This window comes from Pongo pygmaeus, chromosome 19 (genome assembly GCF_028885625.2).
Source record: "Pongo pygmaeus isolate AG05252 chromosome 19, NHGRI_mPonPyg2-v2.0_pri, whole genome shotgun sequence".
NCBI classification, from domain to species: domain Eukaryota; kingdom Metazoa; phylum Chordata; class Mammalia; order Primates; family Hominidae; genus Pongo; species Pongo pygmaeus.
Window position 1 is genome coordinate 8,113,584 of NC_072392.2, and position 22,797 is coordinate 8,136,380.

General features: G+C 51.9%; 1 protein-coding gene across 1 annotated transcript; it reads left to right on the top strand.

The window, feature by feature from the left end:
• Window positions 1-46: 46 nt before the first annotated feature.
• PFAS (phosphoribosylformylglycinamidine synthase) lies at window positions 47-22,131 on the top strand. The gene is made up of 28 exons (XM_054456767.2): window positions 47-1,189; window positions 5,704-5,904; window positions 5,991-6,126; window positions 6,852-6,957; window positions 7,326-7,515; window positions 7,629-7,734; window positions 8,091-8,231; window positions 8,350-8,474; window positions 8,640-8,768; window positions 9,618-9,749; window positions 9,882-10,010; window positions 14,741-14,814; window positions 14,930-15,086; window positions 15,396-15,457; window positions 15,596-15,757; window positions 16,032-16,157; window positions 16,290-16,421; window positions 16,715-16,945; window positions 17,108-17,288; window positions 17,376-17,459; window positions 17,670-17,825; window positions 18,042-18,161; window positions 18,594-18,739; window positions 18,869-19,076; window positions 19,213-19,304; window positions 19,393-19,507; window positions 20,312-20,635; window positions 20,733-22,131. The coding sequence occupies exons 2-28, from the start codon at window positions 5,763-5,765 to the stop codon at window positions 21,041-21,043; spliced, it is 4,017 nt and encodes a 1,338-aa protein (XP_054312742.1). The 5' UTR covers window positions 47-1,189; window positions 5,704-5,762; the 3' UTR covers window positions 21,044-22,131.
• The last annotated feature ends 666 nt before the right edge of the window (window positions 22,132-22,797 follow it).

A 22,797-nucleotide genomic window follows, 5' to 3' on the forward strand; every position in this document is an offset into this window, starting at 1 on the left:
CCTCTCCACCTCCAGCTTCTTCTCGCTGCTCACCCCCTCGCATCCTAGAGACTCCGCGAGGCGCCTCGGTGCACCATCCCAACTCCCGACACCCCTGTCTCTTTCCTCTGATTTTTTTTTAAGACGAAGCCTGGCTCTGTCTCCCAGGCTGGAGTGCAGTGGCGCGATCTCGGCTCACTGCAACCCCCGCCTCCCAGGTTCAAGGGATCCTCCGGCCTCAGCCTCCTGAGTAGCTAGGATTACAGGCACCTGCCACCATGCCCGGCTAATTTTTGTTTTTTTTGTATTTTTAGTAGAGACGGGGTTTCACCATGTGGCCAGGCTGGTCTCGAACTCCTGACCTCAGGTGATCCACCCGCCTCAGCCTCCCAAAGTGCTGGGATTACAGGCGTAAAACACAGCCCCTGGCCCTCTGATTTTTTTTTTGAGACGAGGTCTCGCTCTATCGCCCAGGCTGGAGTGCAGCGGCGCCATCTCGGTTCACTGCAGCCTCGAACTCCCGGGCTCAAGCGATCCTCCCACCTCAGCCCACCGAGTAGCTGGGATCACAGGCGTGCACCGCCACACCTGGCTAATTTTTGTATTTTTCTGTAGCGACATGGTTTCGCCATGTTGCCCAGACTGGTCCCTAACTCCTGGGCTCAAGCGATCTGCCCGCCTCGGGCTCCCAAAGTGTTCGGATTACAGGCGGGAGCCACCGCGCCCAGCCTCCGTCTCCCTTCTAAGTGACATCCTCTCCGGCATCCTGCAGGCCTTCAGATGGATGGGGTGGGAGAGCTCAGGAACTCAAACACAGCCCGCCTGGTGGATGACTTCTAAGCATCTTTCAGTCTCCCTGATCTTGCCAAGCAGAGAAGCGCTTTCTCGTAATGCCACCAAAGCACAACTTTCACATGCTTGCGTTATGGCCTTAACTAACTGATGTCGTTACTTAACTGTCCCCGCAGGGACGGGGAACTGAATGTATTTTCACAAACGTCAATTCAAGACAGATTTGTGGGAGAAACCACCTGAGGATAAACCTCTCCCCACCAAGAACCTAGAATTCTGCCGGGTGGCTGGGAAAAGTGGGAGGGGCGTAGTCGCCCCGGCGCTGGCAGGTCCAGTTTCTGCCCGCGGCTCACCCGGATGACGTAACAAGCGCGCGCGACGATTCGAGGTGCTCTGTGGCCGCGAGTGCATCTTCCACGTGAGTATAGTTACCGCGTGCGGACCTGGATCCTCCTCCAGGTGCAGCGTTTCGTCATCTAGCCCAAGCCTGGTCTGGCCGCTTCAGTATCCCCACCGGGCCGAGCTGTGTCTACTTGGTGCCCGCGTATTTGCTTTAGTGGAGGCGTCCATTCGTCCTATCCTGCGTGCGTTCCGCAGACCCCAGGCATGGCCGACCCCCATGTAAACTTAGCTCCATTGTCCCATTCATGGATTCAACTAACAAAGTCTGCCGGCCGCCTACTTTATATCAGGCACCATGCTGGTCATGGGATACAGCCCTCATGCACGCAAACCCTGTCTCTGAGCTCTTGAAGCTTATATTTTACTGGGAATGATAGACGGAAATCAAGTGGCTTAATAAACAAAATGCCTTCAGGAAGACTGTCCTGAAAGCGGGGGAGGGGCTGAAGAGTGGTGAGAATCAAGAGTTCATTTAGTCAGTCCACAAGTTTTAGAATTTCTTTGCGTTTCAAGCCCTGGTATTGTTCTAAGCCTTGGTAATTCAATGGAAGCGAAGCAGCAACATCCCATGCCCACGTAGAGATTTTTTTCTAGTGGGGAATACAGAGCGAAAAATAAAAACATCCGATAGTGATAAGCGCTTTATAGGAAATTAAAATAGTTCCGGCCATCTGATAGTAACTACTTGAGTGGCTAGTGAAGCCTTTTCCACGAAGGCGAATCACCAGAAATGTAAATAACAAGAAAGAGCTAGCCATGCATATGTCAGGGTGAAAAAAATGCCTTCCAGGACTGAGCTTGGCAAGTTAGAGAAATAAAAAAGAAGCTAAGGTGTGGTTGGTGCATTGTGGGTGAAAAAGAGAATGGTGTGAGATAGGGTTGGAAAGGTAGGCCAGAGAGTGGCCAGACTTGGTAAACCAGGTTGCTGAGTTGGAATTTATACCATGTGTAATGGGAAGCCATAATCCACTTTATGCTGATGTGTGACAAATGAATTGTGGTTATGCGGTGGTCAGGAGGTTAATGCATTGGTCCAGGTGAGTGATGGTGGTGGCTTACTTGAACTAGAGTGAGGCAGTAGAGATGAAGAGATGAGAGATTTGAGACATGATTGGAAATAGATTTCCTGGTGGATTGGATTTAGAGAGTCTGAGGGAAAGAGAATTAAGGATGACGTCTGTGTTTTTGTCTTGAGCAACAAATTGGATGATGGTAGTGTTTACTGAGATGGCAAGACTAGGGGAACAGCAGAGTTTGGTGAGTAAAGCCAGGGTCCCGCTGAGAGGCAGTGGGACCAGAAATTGGATAGGTACTTTGGGATAGATGGGGAGGGCCTTTGAATGTTAGGCTAAAAGTATTAACTGTAATAGTTCTGTTGCCTGATGCACACGGGAGGTCAATACACCAAGACACCAGGTTGCAGCAGAGAAAGAGGTTTAATGATAGGGCTGCTGAACAAGAAGACAGGAGGAAACCTCAAATCCATCTCCCACAGTACTTTGGGGCTAGGGTTTTTAAAAAAGGATTTGGAGTAGGATTGGGATGAAGTGTGAAAATCATTGATTGAAGAGTGCAGGGTGAGGTCATGAGACAAGGAGATGAAGAAACTGATTCTCATGCTCACTTGGTTCCACTGTGGGAGTCTTTTTCTTTTTTCTTTTTTTTAATTTGAAAGATGAGGTCTGCCTGGCGCAGTCGCTCACGCCTGTAATCCCAGCACTTTGGGAGGCTGAGGTGGGTGGATCACGAGTTCAAGAGATCGAGACCATCCTGGCCAACATGGTGAAACCCCATCTCTACTAAAAATACAAAAATTAGCTGGGCATGGTGGTGTGCACCTGTAGTCTCAGCTACTCGGGAGACCGAGGCAGGAGAATCGCGTGAACCCGGAAGGCAGAGGTTGCAGTGAGCCGAGATCGTGCCACTGCAGTCCAGACTGGCGACAGAGTGAGACCCCATCTCAAAAAAAGAAAAAAAAAAGAAAAAGAAAGACAGGGTCTTGCTCTGTCATCCAGGCTGGAGTGCAGTGGCACAATCGTAGCTCACTGCAGCCTCAAACTCATGGGCTCAAGCGATCCTCTTGCCTCAGCCTCTTGAGTAGCTGGGACCACAGGTACATGCCACCATGCCCCGCTAATTTTTAATTTTTTTTTTTATAAAGACAGGGTCTTACCATGTTGCCCAGGGCTGGTCTCAAACTCCTGGGCTCAAGCAGTCCACTGCTTTGGCCTCCCAAAGTGCTGGGATTACAGGCGTTGGGATTATAGGTGTGAGCCACTGCTCCTGGCTTCTGTGGGAGTCTTTGAGCTGGTGGAGTCAGCTGTTCTGCTGGAATTCAGGATCTGCTTAAGCAATTCTTTTTTTTTTTTTTTGAGTCAGAGTCTTGCTCTGTCACCCAGGCTGGAGTGCAATGGCTCAATCTTGGCTCACTGCAACCTTTGCTTCCCAGGTTCCAGCGATTCTCCTGCCTCAGCCTCCCGAGTAGCTGAGACTACAGGTGCTTGCCACCACACCCGGCTAATTTTTTGTATTTTTAATAGAGACAGGGTTTCACCATGTTGGCCAGGTTGGTCTTGAACTCCATACCTCAAGTGATCTGCCCCTCTTGGCCTCCTAAAGTGCTAGGATTACAGATGTGAGCCACCGTGCCCAGCCCTGCTTAAGCAATTCTATTTTTTTTTTTTTTTAATAATTTATGGGTCGGAATGGTGGCACACGCCTGTAATCCCAACACTTTGGGAGTCCGAGGCGGGCAGATCACTTGAGGTCAGGAGTTGGAGACCCAGCCTGGCAAACATGGGGAAACCCCGTCTCTACTAATAATACAAAAATTAGCTGGGCGTGGTGGCGCATGCCTGTAATCTCGGCTACTTGGGAGGCTGAGTCAGGAGAATTGCTTGAACCCGGGAGGCAGAAGTTGCAGAGAGCCCAGACTGTGCCACTGCACTCCAGCCTGGGTGACAGAGTGAATCCATCTCAAAAAAAAAAGAAAAAGAAAATAAGTAAATAAATAAATAATTTATGACATGATATCATCAAGCAGTAAATTCTTAAACAAAAGCTTTGTGATCAGAGATCCTTTTTTGTTTGTTTTGAGACAGAGTTTCACTCTTGTTGCCCAGGCTGGAGTGCAAAGGCTCGATCTCAGGTCACTACAACTTCCGCCTCCCGGGTTCAAGTGATTCTGCTGCCTCAGCCTCTTGAGTAGCTGTGATTACAGGCATGCACCACCACGCCCAGCTAATTTTGTATTTTTTTAGTAGAGATGAGGTTTCACCATGTTGGTCAGGCTGGTCTCGAACTCCTGATCTCAAGTTCTCACTGTGTTGCCCAGGCTGGAGTGCAGTGGCTTGATCACGGCTCAGTGCAGCCTCTGCCTCCCCAGGCTCAAGTGATTTCCCACCTCAGCCTCCCTAGTTGCTGGGACTACAGTCACATGCCAGCACACCCAGCAAATTTTTGTATCTTTTTTGAGAGAGATGGGGTTTTTGCCATGTTGCCCAGGTTGGTCTCAAACGCCTGTGCTCAGTCCTCCCACCTCAGCCTCCAGAGGGCTAAGATTACAGGTGTTAGCCACTATGCCCCACCCAATCTGGCCTCTTCTTATAGGGGCAGATTATAAGAGGTTTGGTGAGATTAGTAGCTCATTCTTGAGAGTTCCACTTTCATGACCTAATTACCTCCCAGAGGCCTCACCTCCAAATACCATAACATTGAGGATTAGGGTTTCAATATATGAATTGGGAGGGGGAGATACACAAACATTCAATCCATGGCTGATGCCATTTCTCTCAGGAAATTTTTCCTGACACCTGAAGTGCAGTATTGGTGTCCACAGTCCGCTGACCTTCACCACACGGGACTGGAAATGTCTGGGTACTTGGCCTTTCTCCCCCAATAAAATATAAACCCTGTGAGAGCAGACATAGTTTCTGTCTTGATTCACAGCAGTGTTCCTAAGACCTTGCCTGGGGCCCAGCAAAGTGCATGTACTCCAGGAACACGTGTCAAGCATGTACCTGTACACCTCCCTACCACATTAATAAAGACCACATTTTGCAAGATTCCTTAAAATCTCCAAGGTTACATTTTTCAGGTTATCTTGTTTCTCTAAATGTCCATATTACTTTCCCCTACCCTATCCCTAATGCCGCAACTTTCCTTGAAATCTGAAATCAGTTCAACAGATAGGACATAGTTAATGTTATTTTTATTTTATTTATTTATTGAGACGGAGTTTTGCTCTTGTTGCCCAGGCTGGAGTGCAATGGCGCGATCTCGGCTCACTGCAACCTCTGCCTCCCGGGTTCAAGCAGTTCTCCTGCCTCAGCCTCCCTAGTAACTGGGATTACAGGCGCCTGCCACCACACCCAGCTAATTTTCTATTTTTAGTAGAGACAGGGTTTCACTATGTTGGCCCGGCTGATCTTCAACTCCTGACCTCAGGCAATCCACCCGCTTCAGTCTCCCAAAGTGTTGGGATTACAGATGTGAGCCACCGCGCCCGGCTCAGTTAATGTTATTTTTTAGGAACCTAATTCATCTCTCCAGCAAAGGACACATCTCTCCAGCAAAGGACACCTGCAGAGATGTCCCCAGTCCTTCACTTCTATGTTCGTCCCTCTGGCCATGAGGGGGCAGCCACTGGACACACTCGAAGGAAACTGCAAGGGAAACTGCCAGAGCTGCAGGGCGTCGAGACTGAACTGTGCTACAATGTGAACTGGACAGGTTGGGCCCAGTTATTAGATTCTTGGGGGACATGCCTCGGTGCTGGGGGCAGTGTCTCAAGGTGTCCTTGCCCTGTCTCCCTGCAGCTGAGGCCCTCCCCAGTGCTGAGGAGACAAAGAAGCTGATGTGGCTGTTTGGTTGCCCCTTATTGCTGGATGATGTTGCTCGGGAGTCCTGGCTCCTTCCTGGCTCCAATGACCTGCTGCTGGAGGTCGGGCCCAGGTAAGTATCTCATCCTACCCACCCCTTTCTCCTGCTTTCCTCTGCTTCCTCTTGTGATCCTTGGGAGATTTGTTTTTCCTTTGCTCTTTGCTACTTCCTGCCCAGGAAACCACGCCTGTGCTTTCCCCATTTGGGTAGATCCCTCCGAAGACCTAGCCTGCTCCAAAACATGTTCTCCAAGCAAAGTAAATTAGATTCCAAGTTAAAATCAAACAGTTTTGGCCGGGCGCGGTGGCTCACGCCTGTAATCCCAGCACTTTGGGAGGCAGAGGCGGGCGGATCAGCAGATCAGGAGATCGAGACCATCCTGGCTAACACGGTGAAGCCTCGTCTCTACTAAAAATACAAAAAATTAGCCGGGTGTGGTGGCGGGTGCCTGTAGTCCCAACTACTCGGCAGGCTGAGGCAGGAGAATGGCGTGAACCCGGGAGGCAGAGGTTGCAATGAACCGAGATCGCGCCACTGCACTCCAGCCTGGGCAACAGAGCGAGACTCTGTCTCACAGAAAGAAAAAAAAAATCAAATAGTTTTGATGCTAGAGGACAGTTTTGGTATGGTTTAAGTGTACTTTGAAAGCAGGTTTCTTGTTGCCCAGCCTGAGGCTGAAAGCCAATGGTGAGGGGATAGCGGTGGGAGGTTGTCCAGACAGCAGTGGGCAGGATCCACCCTCCCAGCTGAGGCCTGCCGGGGGTTCTCCAGTCCTAACCATCAGGCCCACTGTTCAGGCTGAACTTCTCCACCCCAACATCCACCAACATCGTGTCAGTGTGCCGCGCTGCTGGGCTGGGGCCTGTGGATCGTGTGGAGACCACCCGGCGCTACCGGCTCTCGGTGAGGTGATGGGGAATCAGGAGTAGGAGATGAGCCAGAGATACAAGATTAGATCCTAAGTTCTAGCGAGAAGCAGGGACAGATGCTCCTGGCTTTAGGCCTGCTCTGTATGGTTGTACAAGTTGTTCACTGCCTGAAGGTACCGGGTTGAGGGGTAAATGGGGCAGAAATCCAGCCTATGCTTCCTTTAATCTGTGCATCCTGGCATGGATTCATACCTGGAAAGGGCGTCTTTTTGTAATCTGAGAAAAAGTGCCATATGGTGTGGCAGTGGGCTAGCCTTGTATGACTAAGGGGGTAGGAGGTGGACCATTTCTCTCCATTCTCAAACTCTTCACCCCTTGCCCTCTGTGTGTCTGTACCCCTAGTTTGCCCACCCCCCGTCAGCTGAGGTGGAAGCCATTGCTCTGGCTACCCTGCACGACCGGATGACAGAGCAGCACTTCCCCCATCCCATCCAGAGTTTCTCCCCTGAGAGCATCCCTGAACCCCTCAATGGCCCTATCAATATACTGGGCGAGGGCCGGCTTGCGCTGGAGAAGGCCAACCAGGAGCTTGGTGAGTAGCTGGGGAGGGAGGTGTGGGGCCCAGGCTAGGCCAGTAGGGGTGCTGAGATCTGGAATGAGGCTGCCTGAGTTCCATAGTCACCTCTTCCTGGATTTGTCTCCTAGGTCTGGCTTTAGACTCTTGGGACCTAGACTTCTACACCAAGCGCTTCCAGGAGCTACAGCGGAACCCGAGCACTGTGGAGGCCTTTGACTTGGCGCAGTCCAATAGGTGGGGAGGAATGGGATTGTTCCCATACCTGAGCCCATGGGTGTTGGGAGGTACCACAGGGACTCGCCTTTATGGCCCTCCCTTGGCTTAGGGGCCTCCCTGAGTCTCTGAGGGCCTGGGCTCCCATCATCCATCAAGGAGTCTACATTCAAATCTTGGTTTTATCTTCACTTTGGCTCTGGATAGCCCGAAATGACAGAATACTTGAAGATTATGACTTTTTGGAATATATTTTGATCTATTATCTAAGTATGAATTTGGCTGTAACTCTGCTGTTAAATGCTGGTGAGAAGACATGGCATTAAGAAATGACCCCGTTTCCACTTGCCTTCCCCTCCCTGCGTCGCCCCCTGCAGCGAGCACAGCCGACACTGGTTCTTCAAGGGCCAGCTCCACGTGGATGGGCAGAAGCTGGTGCACTCACTGTTTGAGTCCATCATGAGCACCCAGGAATCCTCGAACCCCAACAACATCCTCAAATTCTGTGATAACAGCAGGTGGGCTGTGCCCTAGATTGGGGTGGCGTCAGGACCCGGGGAGGGGAGGCCCCAGGCCCTGGTTGGGTTAGTGTAGGTCCCAGAAAGGAAGCAGGGTCCACGACGGATATGTCCACAGTGCAATCCAGGGAAAGGAAGTCCGATTCCTACGGCCTGAGGACCCTACACGGCCAAGCCGCTTCCAGCAACAGCAAGGGCTGAGACACGTTGTCTTCACAGCAGAGACTCACAACTTTCCCACAGGTGAGCTGGGTTCCCTGCAGAAATTCGTCAGATCACAGAATAGGGTAGGGGTGGGCCTGGGGAAAATAATCGGGGAAGCTGGTTGTCCTTATTTTCAGTGGGGGTGGCCAGAGATGGGGGTTTGTCTCTGAGGCACCCAGACCTCTCCCCACTCTCTCTTTGCAGGAGTATGCCCCTTTAGTGGTGCAACCACTGGCACAGGGGGCCGGATTCGAGATGTCCAGTGCACAGGCCGCGGGGCCCATGTGGTGGCTGGCACTGCCGGCTATTGCTTTGGAAATCTGCATATTCCAGGTTCCATCTCCTTCCTCTCTATCCACCTTCCATTCCAGATTCCTTGTCCTGGCAGGCACCAGACTTCTATCTGTTAGGTCATAGGGTTATCCTGTGTGCCTTTTCTCAGGAGGAAGGGCTCTAGGATAGCTGGTCTTTCACTAACTATGGTCATAAATGTAGACCTGGGGAGATGAGGTGGCCAGACTGATTTTGCAGGTCCATGATTTTCTTTAGAAACTAGCCTTCATTCAGCCAGAAAGCATGATATTGGGTTGGTCTTATGATCACCACCTGCCCCTCAAATCTGATTTCTTAGAAAGCCAGAGAAACTTGGCTGGGCGTGGTGGCTCACGCCTGTAATCCCAGCACTTTGAGAGGCTGAGGTGGGCGGATCACAAGGTCAGGAGATCGAAACCATCCTGGCTAACACGGTGAAACCCTGTCTCTACCAAAAATACAAAAAATTAGCCGGGCATGGTGGCGGGCGCCTGTAGTCCCAGCTACTCAGGAGGCTGAGGCGAAAGAATGGCGTGAACCCGGGAGGCGGAGCTTTCAGTGAGCCAAGATCACGCCACTGCATCCCAGCCTGGGTGATAGAGTGAGACTCCATCTCAAAAAAAAAAAAAACAGAAAGCCTGTGTAACTCTGATCGCGAGATTCAGAGGGAAGGCTGGTGTGGGTGGTGGAGAGAAGACCAGTGCCTCACTGCAGGCTCTACGGCTTCCTAAAACAGGACTTCGTGAAGTGGAACATTGCAATCATGCAGGTGGTCCTTGGTGGCCTTGACTCTTCCTGAAGGATGCAGGCTGCTCCGGCCTGTCTTCACAGTTCATTCAGTTCATTCAGTTCTCTCTCCTTCCCTCCCAGGTTACAATCTGCCCTGGGAGGATCCAAGCTTCCAGTATTCTGGGAACTTTGCCCGGCCCCTGGAGGTTGCCATTGAAGCCAGTAATGGAGCTTCTGACTATGGCAACAAGTTTGGGGAACCAGTGCTGGCTGGTGAGGCTGGGGGTGTGGAGGGATGACAGACACCCAGAGGGGCTTGTGGGTGGGGTGTGCAACCCGGGGACTGTGCTATTGGGTGAGCACGGGGCAACTGAGTGACGGGTCCCTCTGATGTTCACACTCCAGGCTTCGCCCGCTCCTTGGGCCTCCAGCTCCCAGACGGCCAGCGGCGTGAGTGGATCAAGCCCATCATGTTTAGTGGGGGCATTGGGTCCATGGAAGCTGACCACATAAGCAAGGAGGCCCCAGAGCCAGGTAAGAGCCTGCCACCTTTCTCTGGATCCAGCCAGCTTTCTCCCCAGCACAGGATGGCTACAGGGAGGGAACTTCGGGAACACTTCAGTGGTTAGTTTTTAATGTGTTGGCTTATGTTATGTGTCACATAATGATGGACAACTGATTCTGAGAAATGTGGCTATTAGGTAATTTCATTATTGTGCCCGCTTCATAGACTGTACATACACAAACCTAGATGGCATAGCCTGCTATACAATCCACACAGCCTCTTACTGGCAATATTATCCAGGAATTTTATACACTTAGGAGCCATGATGAACAAAACAGCCTGAGAATAAATTAAGCACAAGAGAAAATAATGCAATCAAGACGTAGTGGGCTGGGCAGGGTGGCTCGCACCTGTAATCTCAGCACTTTGGGAGACTGAGACAGGTGGATCACCTGAGATCAGGAGTTCCAGACCAGCCTGACCAACATGCTGAAACCCTGTTGCTACTGAAAATACAAAAATTAGCCAGGCATCTGCCGGGCACGGTGGCTCACGCCTGTAATCCCAACACTTTGGGAGGCTGAGGTGGGCGGATCACGAGGTCAGGAGATCCAGACCATCCTAGCTAACACGGTGAAACCCCGTCTCTACTAAAAAAATACAAAAAATTAGCCAGGCGTGGTGGCGGGCGCCTGTAGTCCCAGCTACTTGGGAGGCTGAGGCAGGAGAATGACGTGAACCCAGGAGGCAGAGCTTGCAGTGAGCTGAGATCCCGCCACTGCACTCCAGCCTGGGTGACAGATCGAGACTCCGTCTCAAAAAAAAAAAAAATTACGCAGGCGTCATGGTGCACGCCTATAGTCCCAGCCTCCTGAGGCACAAGAACCACTTGAAGCTGGGAGGTGGAGGTTGCAGTGAGTGGAGATCACACCACTGCACTCCAGCCTGGACAACAGAGCAAGACCTTGTCAAAAAAAAATAATAATAATAAGACATGGTAAATATGAGATATATGAAGCTACTGTCAATCTAACATGGCATACTGTTTTTAAGTAAACTTTTTTTTCTCTTTGTTGTTAATTATTATTATTTTTAATCTGCATTTTCTTTCTTAAGTCAGATTTTTTTTCTCTTTTTAGAGACAGGGTGTTACTTTGTCACCCAGGGTGAAGAACAGTGGTTCTGTCCTAGCTCACTGTGGCCTTGAGCTCCTGGACTCAAGCAGTTGTCCTGCTTCAGCCTTCCAAAGCACTGGGATTACAGGTGTGAGCCATGGTGCCCAGCCAAAATAAACTTGCTTTATATAAGTAGAATGAGTACATTCTAAAATAACAGTAAAAAGTATAGTTGGCTGGGCACAGTGGCTCACGCCTGTAATCCCAGCACTTTGGGAGGCCAAGGCAGAGGGATTACTTGAGGCCAGGATTTTGTGACCAGTCTGGGGAATATAGTCAGACCCCTGTCTCTAAAAAAATTAAGAAATAAAACTTAGCTGGATATGGTGGTGTACACCTGTAGTCCCAGCTACCCAGGAGGCTGAGGTGGGAAGATCGCTTGAGCCAAGGAGCTCAAGGCTGTAGTGAGCTATGATCATATCACTGCACTCCAGCATGAGTGACAGCGTGAGACGCTGTCTCCAAAAAAGAATAAAAATAAAAAATAAATGTAGGCTGGGTGCAGTGGCTCATGCCTGTAATCCCAGCACTTTGGGAGGCCATGGTGGGCAGATCACCTGAGGTCAGGAGTTCAAGACCAGCCTGGCCAACATGGTGAAACCGCCTCTCTACCAAAAATTCAAATATTAGCTGGGTGTGGGGGCACGCACCTGTAATCCCAGCTACTCGGGAGGCTGAGGCAGGAGAATCACTTGAACCTGGGAGGTGGAGGTTGCAGTGAGCCAAGATTGCGCCACTGCACTCCAGTCTGAATGACAGAGTGAGACTCTGTCTCAAAAAAAAAAAAAATACATAAACCAGCAATAGTCATTTATTGTCATTACGAAGTATTATGTAGTATACATACAATAATGGCTGCAGTATACTTTTGTGTGACTGGCAGTGTAGTAGGTTTATTTACAATAGCATCACCACCAGCGTGCCACGATGCCACTAAGCAATAGGAACTTTTCAGCACAATTATAATCTTAAGGGATCACTGTTGTATATGTGGTCTGTTGTTAAGCAAAATGTCATTAGTCAGCCCATGACCATAACGGAATCATACAATATGCGGCCTTTTGTGTCTGCCTTCTTTCACTTAGCTTAATGTTTTCAGGGGTTATCCGTTGCATCAGTACTTTATTTCTTTTTATGGCTGAATAATATCCCATTATATAGCTATGTCACATTTTGTTTGCCCATGCCTTAGTTGGTGGACATTGGGATTGTTTCAACTTTTTAGCTATTATGCATAATGCTGCTATGAACATTTATGTACAAATTTTTTTGTTCTGTTTTGTTTTGTGTTTTTTTGAGATGCATTCTCACTCTGTCGCCCAGGCTGAAGTGCAGCGGCACCATCTCGGCTCACTGCAAGCTCCGCCTCCCTGGTTCACGCCACTCTCCTGCCTCAGCCTCCCGAGTAGCTGGGACCACAGGTGCCCACCACCACGCCCGGCTAATTTTTTGTGTTTTTAGTAGAGACGGGGTTTCGCTGTGTTAGCCAGGATGGTCTCGATCTCCCGATCTCGTGATCCGCCCACCTCGGCCTCCCAAAGTGCTGGGATTACAGACGTGAGCCACCACGCCCGGCCTATGTACAAGTTTTTGTATGAACATATGTTATCATTTCTCCCAGGTATATAACTAGGGGTGGAATTGCTGGGTCATGTGGTAACTATGTTCAGCTTTTCAAAAAATTGCCAAACTGTTTTCCAAAGCAGCTATACCATTTTACGTTCCCTCTAGCAGTGTGTGAGGGTTCCAGTTTCTCCACATCCTTGACAACACTTGTTATTATCTGTCCTTTTGATTGTAAGGCATAATAGTGGGTATGAAGCAGTATTTCATTGTGAATTTGGTTTGTTTTTCTCTGATGACTAATGATGTTGAGCATGTTTTCTTTCTTTCTTTTTTTTTTTTTGTAGAGATGGAGTCTTGCTCTGTTGCTCAGGCTGGAGTGCAGTGGCACAATCTCAGTTTACTGCAACCTCCGCCTCCCGGGTTCAAGCAGTTCCCCTGCCTCAGCCTCCCAAATAGCTGGGATTACAGGCACATGCCACCACACCCAGCTAATTTCTTTTGTATTTTTGTAGAGATGGGGTTTCACCGTGTTGCCCAGGCTGGTCTCGAACTCCTGAGCTCTGGTAATCCACCTGCCTCAGCCTCCCAAAGTGCTAGGATTACAGGCATGAGCCACCGCACCTGGCCGAGCATGTTTTCGTATGCTAGTTAGCTATTTGTATATCTTCCTTAGAGAAACATCTATTCAGATCCTTTCCTATTTCTTTTTTCTTTTTTGAGATGGGATCTCGCTCTGTCACCTAGGCTGGAGTGTAATGGTGAGATCTCAGCTCACTGCAACCTCCGTCTTCCGGGCTCAGGCCATCCTCCCGCCTTAGCCTCCTGAGTAGCTGAAACTACAAGCTCCCGCCACCATGCCTGGCTAATTTTTGCATTTTTTGTAAAGATTGGATTTCACTGTGTTAGCCAGGCTGGTCTCGAATTCCTGAGCTCAAGTGATCCGCCCGCCTCAGTCTCCCAAAGTGCTGAGAGTGTGGGTGAGTTCTTCCACAGTTTCCACCCTGGAGCCCCCAGGCTTCAGGACCCTTCCGCGTCCAGAGGTTGCAGTGAGCCAAGATTGCGTCACTGCACTCCAGCCTGGGCAACAGAGCAAGACCCCATCTCAAAAAAAAAAAGTTTTTAGTGTATAAGCCTTACTTCTATTGTTAAATTTATTCCTAATTATTTTTATTCTTTTTGATGCTACTGTAAATAGACATACATATTTTTGCCTTTTTCATTTTTCGCTTAGCAGTATATCTTGGAAATAATTTCATATTGATGAAATCATATTACTTCATTACATTCCTATATTCTCTTTTTTTGGTGGCTTAGTCTTTCATTGTATAGACATACCATAGTTTACTTAATGAGGCCTTTACTTAATAATCTTTAGATTATTTCATGTACTTGCTAATACAAACGTTCCTGTGGTGTTTAATCTTATAAGTAGGTGATTTTATACCTGTGCAAATAAATCAGCAAGATAACTTCTTCAAAGTGTATTTACCCAATCAGAGACTGTGTGCATTTGTCATTTTGGTTGTTATTGCCAAATCGTCCTCCGTAGTTGATACCAGTTTACTCTCCTATCAACCCAGTCAAGTGGTAAGGCTTCTGGGCTAGGCAGGGTGGCTCACGACTCTAATCCCAGCACTTTGGGAGGCCGAGGTGGGTGGATCACCTGAGGTCAGGAGTTTGAGACCAGCCTGGCCAACATGGTGAAACCCTGTCTCTACTAAAAAAATACAAAAATTAGCTGGGCACGATAGCGGGCGCCTGTAATCCTAGCTACTCAGGAGGCTGAGGCAGGAGAATCGCTTGAACCCAGGAGGCGGAGGTTGCAGTGAGCTGAGATCATGCCACTGTACTTCAGCCTGGGCAACAGAGCGAGACTCCATCTCAAAAAAAAAAAAAAAAAAAAGGTGGTCAGGCTTCTCCTCCCTAACATCAGCTTCCTCTGTGCTCACGCTGCGTTGCGTTCGAGGCCTCTTCTTGTGGCTTCCCCGGTGTTCTGATTCTGCCTTCCCTTCTTACAGGCATGGAAGTTGTAAAGGTTGGAGGTCCCGTCTACAGGATTGGAGTTGGAGGTGGAGCTGCTTCATCTGTGCAGGTGAGTGGGAATTGCTAAAGGTGCAGAATCCTTGATATAACCGGGCCCCAGGCATAGGGGAGCGTACAGGAGCTTCCAGCCTCGCTGAGCTGAGCTATGCCATATATGCCCCCAGGTGCAGGGAGATAACACCAGTGACCTGGACTTCGGGGCTGTGCAGCGAGGAGACCCGGAGATGGAACAGAAGATGAACCGTGTGATCAGGGCTTGTGTGGAGGCCCCCGAGGGAAACCCCATCTGCAGCCTTCATGATCAGGGCGCTGGTGGCAATGGTGAGGAAAGGAGTTGGAACAAGAGACTGGGCCTGCCTGGTATCCTGCCAGGTTTGGTTTAGGGAGAGGTATCAGGAATCTCCAACCAACCACCCAGCTCTGGGTCCCATTCTCCATGCTCTGTACATTCTAGACAGGTTCAGGGTTGGAAGGGCGGAAGCCTGCTGCCGTGGGATGATTGGTGGTGAGGGTGCGGCAGCAGTTGACACAGGGACACACCGAATTACAGGCTCATTTGGAGTCCAGGGACTGCCCTTTGTTGCCTGACCACCACTAGGTCACTGCTTCTCCTTGCAACCCTCTCACCAGGCAATGTCCTAAAAGAGCTGAGTGACCCAGCTGGAGCCATCATTTACACCAGCCGCTTCCAGGTGGGTCTTGTCCCCTGAAGTCTGGCATTTTCCCACCCCTGCCAGCCCCAGCCCGCTTCCACCCATCTCTCTTGCAACAACATGAGATGTGGGAGTGCCCACTGGCCCTTCTCTTTCCTCCCCACCATGGCTGTGCAGCTTGGGGACCCAACCCTGAATGCCCTGGAAATCTGGGGGGCTGAGTACCAGGAATCAAATGCACTTCTGCTGAGGTCCCACGACCGGGACTTCCTGACTCATGTCAGTGCCCGTGAACGTTGCCCGGCTTGCTTCGTGGGCACCATCACTGGAGACCGGAGAGTGAGTTGGCCCAGGGAGTTGGGAGCAGCACTGGGGCAGACATGAGCCACCTGGGTACGGGTTAGAGGGAGAGCTGTCAAGGGAGAGAGACGAGAGGAAGATGGGAGGTAGTGGCAAACAAGCTGTGGGGAATGTAGGATCCAAGGAGGGGCAGGGACTTAATACGGAAGCCAAACAAGGAGTGGAAAGCACATTTGTGCCCTGATTTCTAGGAACATTCCCTGCTGGTGTTCATAGTCTCATCCTCTCTGGGTGGGGTCCCTGCGGTCTACAGATAGTGCTGGTGGACGATCGAGAGTGTCCTGTCGGAAGAAATGGCCAGGGGGATGCCCCCCCGACACCCCCGCCAACCCCTGTGGACCTGGAGCTCGAATGGGTGCTGGGCAAGATGCCTCGGAAGGTATGTGGGGTTGGGGGGATGGGTTTCTCCTGTGGTCCTCTCCACACCACCCTTTACCCTCCGTGCACTTTGTCACCTGTGTGTCCAGCCCGCCCCAGGTGCTCACACTGCCTGTTGCTGTCTGTGTTGCAGGAGTTCTTCCTGCAGAGGAAGCCCCCTGTGCTGCAGCCTCTGGCCTTGCCCCCAGGGCTGAGCGTGCGCCAGGCCCTGGAGAGGGTTCTGAGGCTGCCTGCCGTGGCCAGCAAGCGCTACCTCACCAATAAGGTCCTCCCTGCACCCTTCCTCTGCCCCCTGCCTCCTTCCTCCGCTCAGCCTCCTCTGCCCTCCCACCCTTAGAAACTGCTGTGGGGGGTTTTGCCTGGCCCTGGGGGAAGCAGCAGGGGCAGGGCAGCCACCCTGATGGCCTGGTCTCCCTGCTACCCACCTTCTGAGTAGAGCTGTTGTCTGCACTGGGGGAAAGACAGGCCTCCCACCGCCCTGGGTCCCTTGGGGGCATGTGCGGGAGCACAGGCTGTCCCTGTCCCTTGCTGTCTTGCTAACCCCACCTGGTTCCACAGGTGGACCGCTCCGTGGGCGGCCTGGTGGCCCAGCAGCAGTGCGTGGGGCCCCTGCAGACTCCTCTGGCAGATGTAGCGGTTGTGGCACTGAGCCATGAGGAGCTCATAGGGGCTGCCACAGCCTTGGGAGAACAGCCAGTCAAGAGCCTGCTGGACCCAAAGGTCGCCGCCCGGCTGGCCGTGGCCGAAGCCCTCACCAATCTGGTGTTTGCTGTGGTCACTGACCTCCGGGTGAGTTCTCCCACAGCTTCTATCCTGGAGCCCCCGGGCTTCAGGACCCTTCCGCATCCATCTGTAGCCCTTCATTTCATGTTGCAACCTCCCAGTCCCCCTGCACCCCTGGCCTCTCCACATCTCTCTTCCCCTCTAATGCTGTGCCTCTGCCGCCCCCAGGATGTGAAGTGTAGCGGGAACTGGATGTGGGCAGCCAAGCTCCCAGGGGAGGGCGCAGCTTTGGCGGATGCCTGTGAGGCTATGGTGGCAGTGATGGCAGCCCTGGGTGTGGCAGTGGACGGTGGCAAGGACTCCCTCAGCATGGCTGCGCGGGTTGGCACCGAGACCGTGCGGGCTCCTGGTGAGGTGTGGGAGCCCCAGGGAGGGGAGGAGGAACTATGGAGCTGGGTTGGCAACTCATTCCTTTGGACTCCTCCTTGCTCTACAGGGTCACTGGTCATCTCAGCCTATGCCGTCTGCCCAGACATCACAGCCACCGTGACCCCAGACCTCAAGCATCCTGAAGGGAGAGGTATGGACATGGCCCCATCCCTTGTGATCTTTGCTTGTGTGATCTTTGCTTGGCTCCTGCTTTGTGAGTGCTGGGCCCCCATCTCAACACTGGGCTGTGGTGTTTTCTGGGACTGATTGTCTACGTGTCTCACCACATGCTGGGAATAGCAGTGCTGTGAGCACCTCAGGGACGGGTCCTCCTGAGCTGTTCCCCTCCCCGTCTCCCTAGGCCATCTGCTCTATGTGCCTCTGAGCCCTGGGCAGCACCGGCTGGGGGGCACAGCTCTGGCCCAGTGCTTCTCCCAGCTCGGGGAGCACCCTCCAGACCTGGACCTTCCTGAGAACTTGGTGTGGGCCTTCAGCATCACCCAGGGGCTGCTGAAAGGTGAGTGAAGACCCCTGGGAAGATGGCACACAGGGTGCCAGGCGTGCAGCAGGCGTTCACCAGCTGAGCAGTGGGGCAAAAGGGACTCCAATGGACGATGTACCCCAGATCCCCTGACATTCTGACACACACTCTTGATGGACTGACTCCAGAAGGTGGGGCGGGGCTATCAGGTTTGGGCCGTGAGGTTGCTGAGCTTTCTTCTCCTTCCTCCAGACCGCCTCCTCTGCTCAGGCCACGATGTCAGTGACGGAGGCCTCGTCACATGCCTGCTGGAGATGGCCTTTGCTGGAAATTGTGGGCTACAGGTGGATGTGCCTGTCCCCGGGGTTGATGGTAAGGAACCTGGGGTCTAGTCTGAGGCCTGGGCTGCCTTCTCCACCCTGCAGACCCCATTTCCAATATATTAAAGAGTGGAGTGCCCTCCAATCCCCTTTCCCTGAGTCTTCCCTGGCTAGCTTTTCTGTGCCGTCTCTCTGACAGCTGAACTGGATGGAACTGGCTGACACCTGCCATGTTCCTGACTGCACCCCTCTGAGACTTCCCATCCCTGAGATGTCCGTGATGAGACATCCTCAGTCCTGCCCTCCCAGCCCTCATCCTCCCTGATCCCCACGCTACTCTCTGGCTGCGTCCGTCTGGCCCCCGCCCCGGCCCTTCCTGCATCCCTCTGACCCCCGCCCCGGCCCTTCCTGCATTTCCCTGATCCCCGCCCCGACTCCCTTGGCCCTTCTTGCATCCCCCTGACTCCCCTGATTGCTCTCCCAGTCCTGTCTGTGCTGTTCGCTGAGGAGCCAGGCCTCGTGCTGGAGGTGCAGGAGCCAGACCTGGCCCAGGTGCTGAAGCGTTACGGGGATGCTGGCCTCCACTGCCTGGAGCTGGGCCACACAGGCGGGGCCGGGCCCCACGCCATGGTGAGGAAGTGAGGGAGAGAGCGGTGTGCAGTGGGCAGTCAGCGTGGGGCGGCCGCGGTCCATCCCTCTCCCACTGTGGAGGGGGCCGTCCTTTCTCCTAGCCCGTGGGAGATTTGTTCCTCTTCCTAGGTCCGGGTGTCAGTGAATGGGGCTGTGGTTCTGGAGGAGCCTGTTGGGGAGCTGCGAGCCCTCTGGGAGGAGACGAGTTTCCAGCTGGACCGGCTACAGGCAGAGCCTCGCTGTGTGGCAGAGGAGGAACGGGGCCTGAGGGAGCGGATGGGGCCCAGCTATTGCCTGCCCCCCACTTTTCCCAAAGCCTCCGTGCCCCGTGAGCCTGGTGAGGGAGTGTGTGCAGAGGCTCCACGTCCTGGGGGCACTGAGCCTGGATGCCTGGGCCTGCCCTCGAAAAGGTGTCTGGGGAGTTGGGGTGGGGAAGTAACTTTCTGGCCCAAAGACACTTATTCTCCCCCAAGGTGGTCCCAGCCCCCGAGTCGCCATCTTGCGAGAGGAGGGCAGTAATGGAGACCGGGAGATGGCCGATGCCTTCCACTTGGCTGGGTTTGAGGTGAGCAGGGTAGGGGGCAGCTGGGGGGTGGTTGTCCAGCCTCAGCTGTGTGTCCTCCCACCCACACTCCCACTCCCCACCTTCGCAGGTATGGGACGTGACCATGCAGGACCTCTGCTCTGGGGCAATTGGGCTGGACACTTTCCGTGGCGTGGCCTTCGTGGGCGGCTTCAGCTATGCTGATGTCCTGGGCTCTGCCAAAGGTCAGTGTGCAGGCTTCTGCCCACTCCCTTCCCTCACATTCCTGAAGAGGTGCCTTTAGCCCCCTCTTCCTGGGCTGGGGATTGGCCTCTCACTCCACCGAGCTAGGAGAGAGTGGGCCCATTCGTTCCGGGCCACATGCCAACAGAAGGCTGGTAGTACATTTTTAATTTTTTCATTTAAAAAAAAAGTATATATATATAATTAAAAATATATATACTTAAGAATATATATTATTAAATACACATATTATTAAATAATATATATATTATTAAATATATATGTTATTAAATAATATATATTATTAAATATATATATTTTTTAATTTTTATTTTTATTTTTATTTTTTTTTGAGACGGAGTTTCACCTTTGTTGCCCAGGCTGGAGTGCAATGGCGCGATCTCGGCTCACCGCAACCTCCACCTCCTGGGTTCAAGCAATTTTCCTGCCTCATCCTCCCGAGTAGCTGGGATTAGAGGCATGCAAAAATACAAAAATTAGCCAGGCGTGGTGGCAGGCGCCTGTAATCCCAGCTACTTGGGAGGCTGAGGCAGGAGAATCACTTGAACCCAGGAGGCAGAGGTTGTAGTGAGCCAAGATCGCACCACTGCACTCCAGCCTGGGTGACAGAGTGAGAGTCCATCTCAAAAAAAAAAAAAGAAAGAAGGAAAGGAAGGAAGGAGGGAGGAAGGGAAAAGGAAGAAAGAAAAAAGAAAAGAAACAGAAGAGCAGTTATTCCCTTTCATTCCCAATTCCCTTTTCTGAGGTCCTCCACGTCTCACCCTGACTTCCCTATTCCCTGCTAGGGTGGGCAGCTGCTGTGACCTTTCATCCCAGGGCTGGGGCTGAGCTGAGGCGCTTCCGGAAGCGGCCAGACACCTTCAGCCTGGGCGTGTGTAATGGCTGTCAACTGCTGGCTCTGCTGGGCTGGGTGGGAGGCGACCCCAATGAGGATGCTGCAGAGATGGGCCCTGACTCCCAGCCAGCCCGGCCAGGCCTTCTGCTACGTCACAACCTGTCTGGGCGCTACGAGTCTCGCTGGGCCAGCGTGCGTGTGGGGCCTGGGCCAGCCCTGATGCTGCGAGGAATGGAGGGCGCCGTGCTGCCCGTGTGGAGTGCACACGGGGAAGGTCAGGCCCAAAGAAGGCTGGGGGAGGGCCTGAGGGTTGGGGGCAAGGGTTGGCATGAAGGACTTTGGCTCTCACTTCCCTCCTCCTTCCATCCCAGGTTACGTGGCATTTTCTTCTCCGGAACTCCAAGCTCAGATTGAGGCCAGGGGCTTGGCTCCTCTGCACTGGGCCGATGATGATGGGAACCCCACAGAGCAGTACCCTCTGAATCCCAATGGGTCCCCAGGGGGCGTGGCTGGCATCTGCTCCCATGATGGCCGCCACCTGGCTGTCATGCCTCACCCTGAGCGAGCCGTGAGGCCTTGGCAGTGGGCATGGCGACCCCCTCCATTTGATACTCTGACCACCTCCCCCTGGCTCCAGCTCTTTATCAATGCCCGAAACTGGACCCTGGAAGGGAGCTGCTGACTGGCCACAGGGGCTCACCTGGGCCCTATGGCTTTTCCCCTAAGTGGGTCCTGCCCCCTCCCCCATGACCTTCAGGAGCACTGCATAGTATTTCCAAAAATATCTTGGACAGACAAGGACCAAAATGCCAAAATCTCAGTGGACTCGTTGATCTGCCTGCTGATGTTCCTTCTGCGGCTGTGTCTATTTTCAGTTCTGCTCTAACATGGCATGCCCTTTCTCAGCCCAGGAAACAGCATGTGGTTCAGAGAAAAGAGCGACAAGGAAAAGTTAGGACTCCTGAGGTCCCAACAGGGGCTTCTGTTGCCTACTTCACAACACCCACCGATCACCGGCATGCATTTGCCTCCTTGGCTCTGAGGGATGTTTTGCGCTCCCTTTTCTCATCATTGGGGTTTAGGGGGTGCAGACAAATTCAGCAATAGTATGCAGATCAGCCCCTCACCACCTCATTGTTCTCATCTGGAACTGAAACTTTCTGGATTTCTCTTGAAGTGCTACACTGCGCTGAATGTAAGGAATTGTTGCTTGTGGAAGTTTCTCAGCGTTTCTGGCTGTCTCAGGGCTGGCCTCAGAACCCAGCATTCCTGTTATTTGCTTCTAAATTAGCAGCTTTTTTTTTTTTTTTTTTTTTTTTTTTTTGAGGCAGTCTCACTCTGTCACCCAGGCTGGAGTACAATGGCGTGATCTTGGCTCACTGCCACCTCTGCCTCCTGGCTTCAAGCAATTTTCCTGCCTCAGCCTCCCGAGTAGCTGAGAGTACAGGCACACACCACCACACCCAGCTAATTTTTGTGTTTTTAGTAGAGACAGGGTTTCACCATGTCTCCCAGGCTGGTCTCAAACTCCTAACCTCAAGTGATCCGCCTGCCTCGGCCTCCCAAAGTGCTGGGATTACAGGTGGGAGCCACTACACCTGGCCCAGCAGCTCTGTTTCTGATAGAGGTGGTTGGCGCTCTCATCCCTAGATCCTAACCCTACTCTTCACTTACTCCATTGACTATTGTTGATTAGTTATTATTGCAAAGCACTGTCACGGCCTCAGGGAGTTTATGTGTAATAGAATTAAAAATAATAGCTGCGTATAACACTTACCTCACACGCATGTGTGAGGCATTTTGTATGTATCTGAATTAATTCTCACTAAAATTCAGCAAAGGACTTGATAGCCCCTCCCCGCCTGTTCAGTAAAGGATGAAGGTTGACTGCATTGCCTGGGGTCCACAGATGGTGAGGGGGGCTGGGCTCACCCATACTACATCTGCTTCCTGCCATCCTGCAGTCTCACTTCTTGGAGGCAGTGTGTCCAGACTTTGTGCTGGCAACTGTCTTTGCTTCGTTTGCTGTCTTTTGCTTCCTTTGCTCACAGGACTTTGGATAGAGGTCCCTTCCTCATGACTGTTCTGTTGTACACCTCAAGTCAGTTGGCTCCCTAGAATGTTCAACATCTTGATAAAAGGAGTTTGCCTGAGAATGGAGACTATAATCCCATATCCCTGAGGGCTAGGAGAGCTGGGTGGGGGAGCTGAGCACTTCTGTGTGCTCCTGGTAGAGTAGCCACCCTGAGAAGAAACTGATAATAATGAAACAATGTTAAATGGTGGCTATGGGGAAAACAACTTATTTCAGAGATTTTTCTCATTGCTTTGCAAAGTGACCTACTCTGAGCAATATAGGACTCCTCCGGATCATTTTTGACATTTGAATGTTCTTTCCTGACCCTTGGAAAGGATATATGTATGTGTCAAATTTAT

What these genes read in the sequence shown, in the direction of transcription:
- PFAS (XM_054456767.2), top strand. Translation starts at nt 5,763, where the DNA reads ATGTCCCCAGTCCTTCACTTCTATGTTCGTCCCTCTGGCCATGAGGGG. An exon ending in CAAGGAGGCCCCAGAGCCAG is followed by an intron (nt 10,011 to 14,740) that starts GTAAGAGCCTGC and finishes CCCTTCTTACAG; the next exon opens with GCATGGAAGTTGTAAAGGTT. An exon ending in TCAGGGCGCTGGTGGCAATG is followed by an intron (nt 15,087 to 15,395) that starts GTGAGGAAAGGA and finishes CCCTCTCACCAG; the next exon opens with GCAATGTCCTAAAAGAGCTG.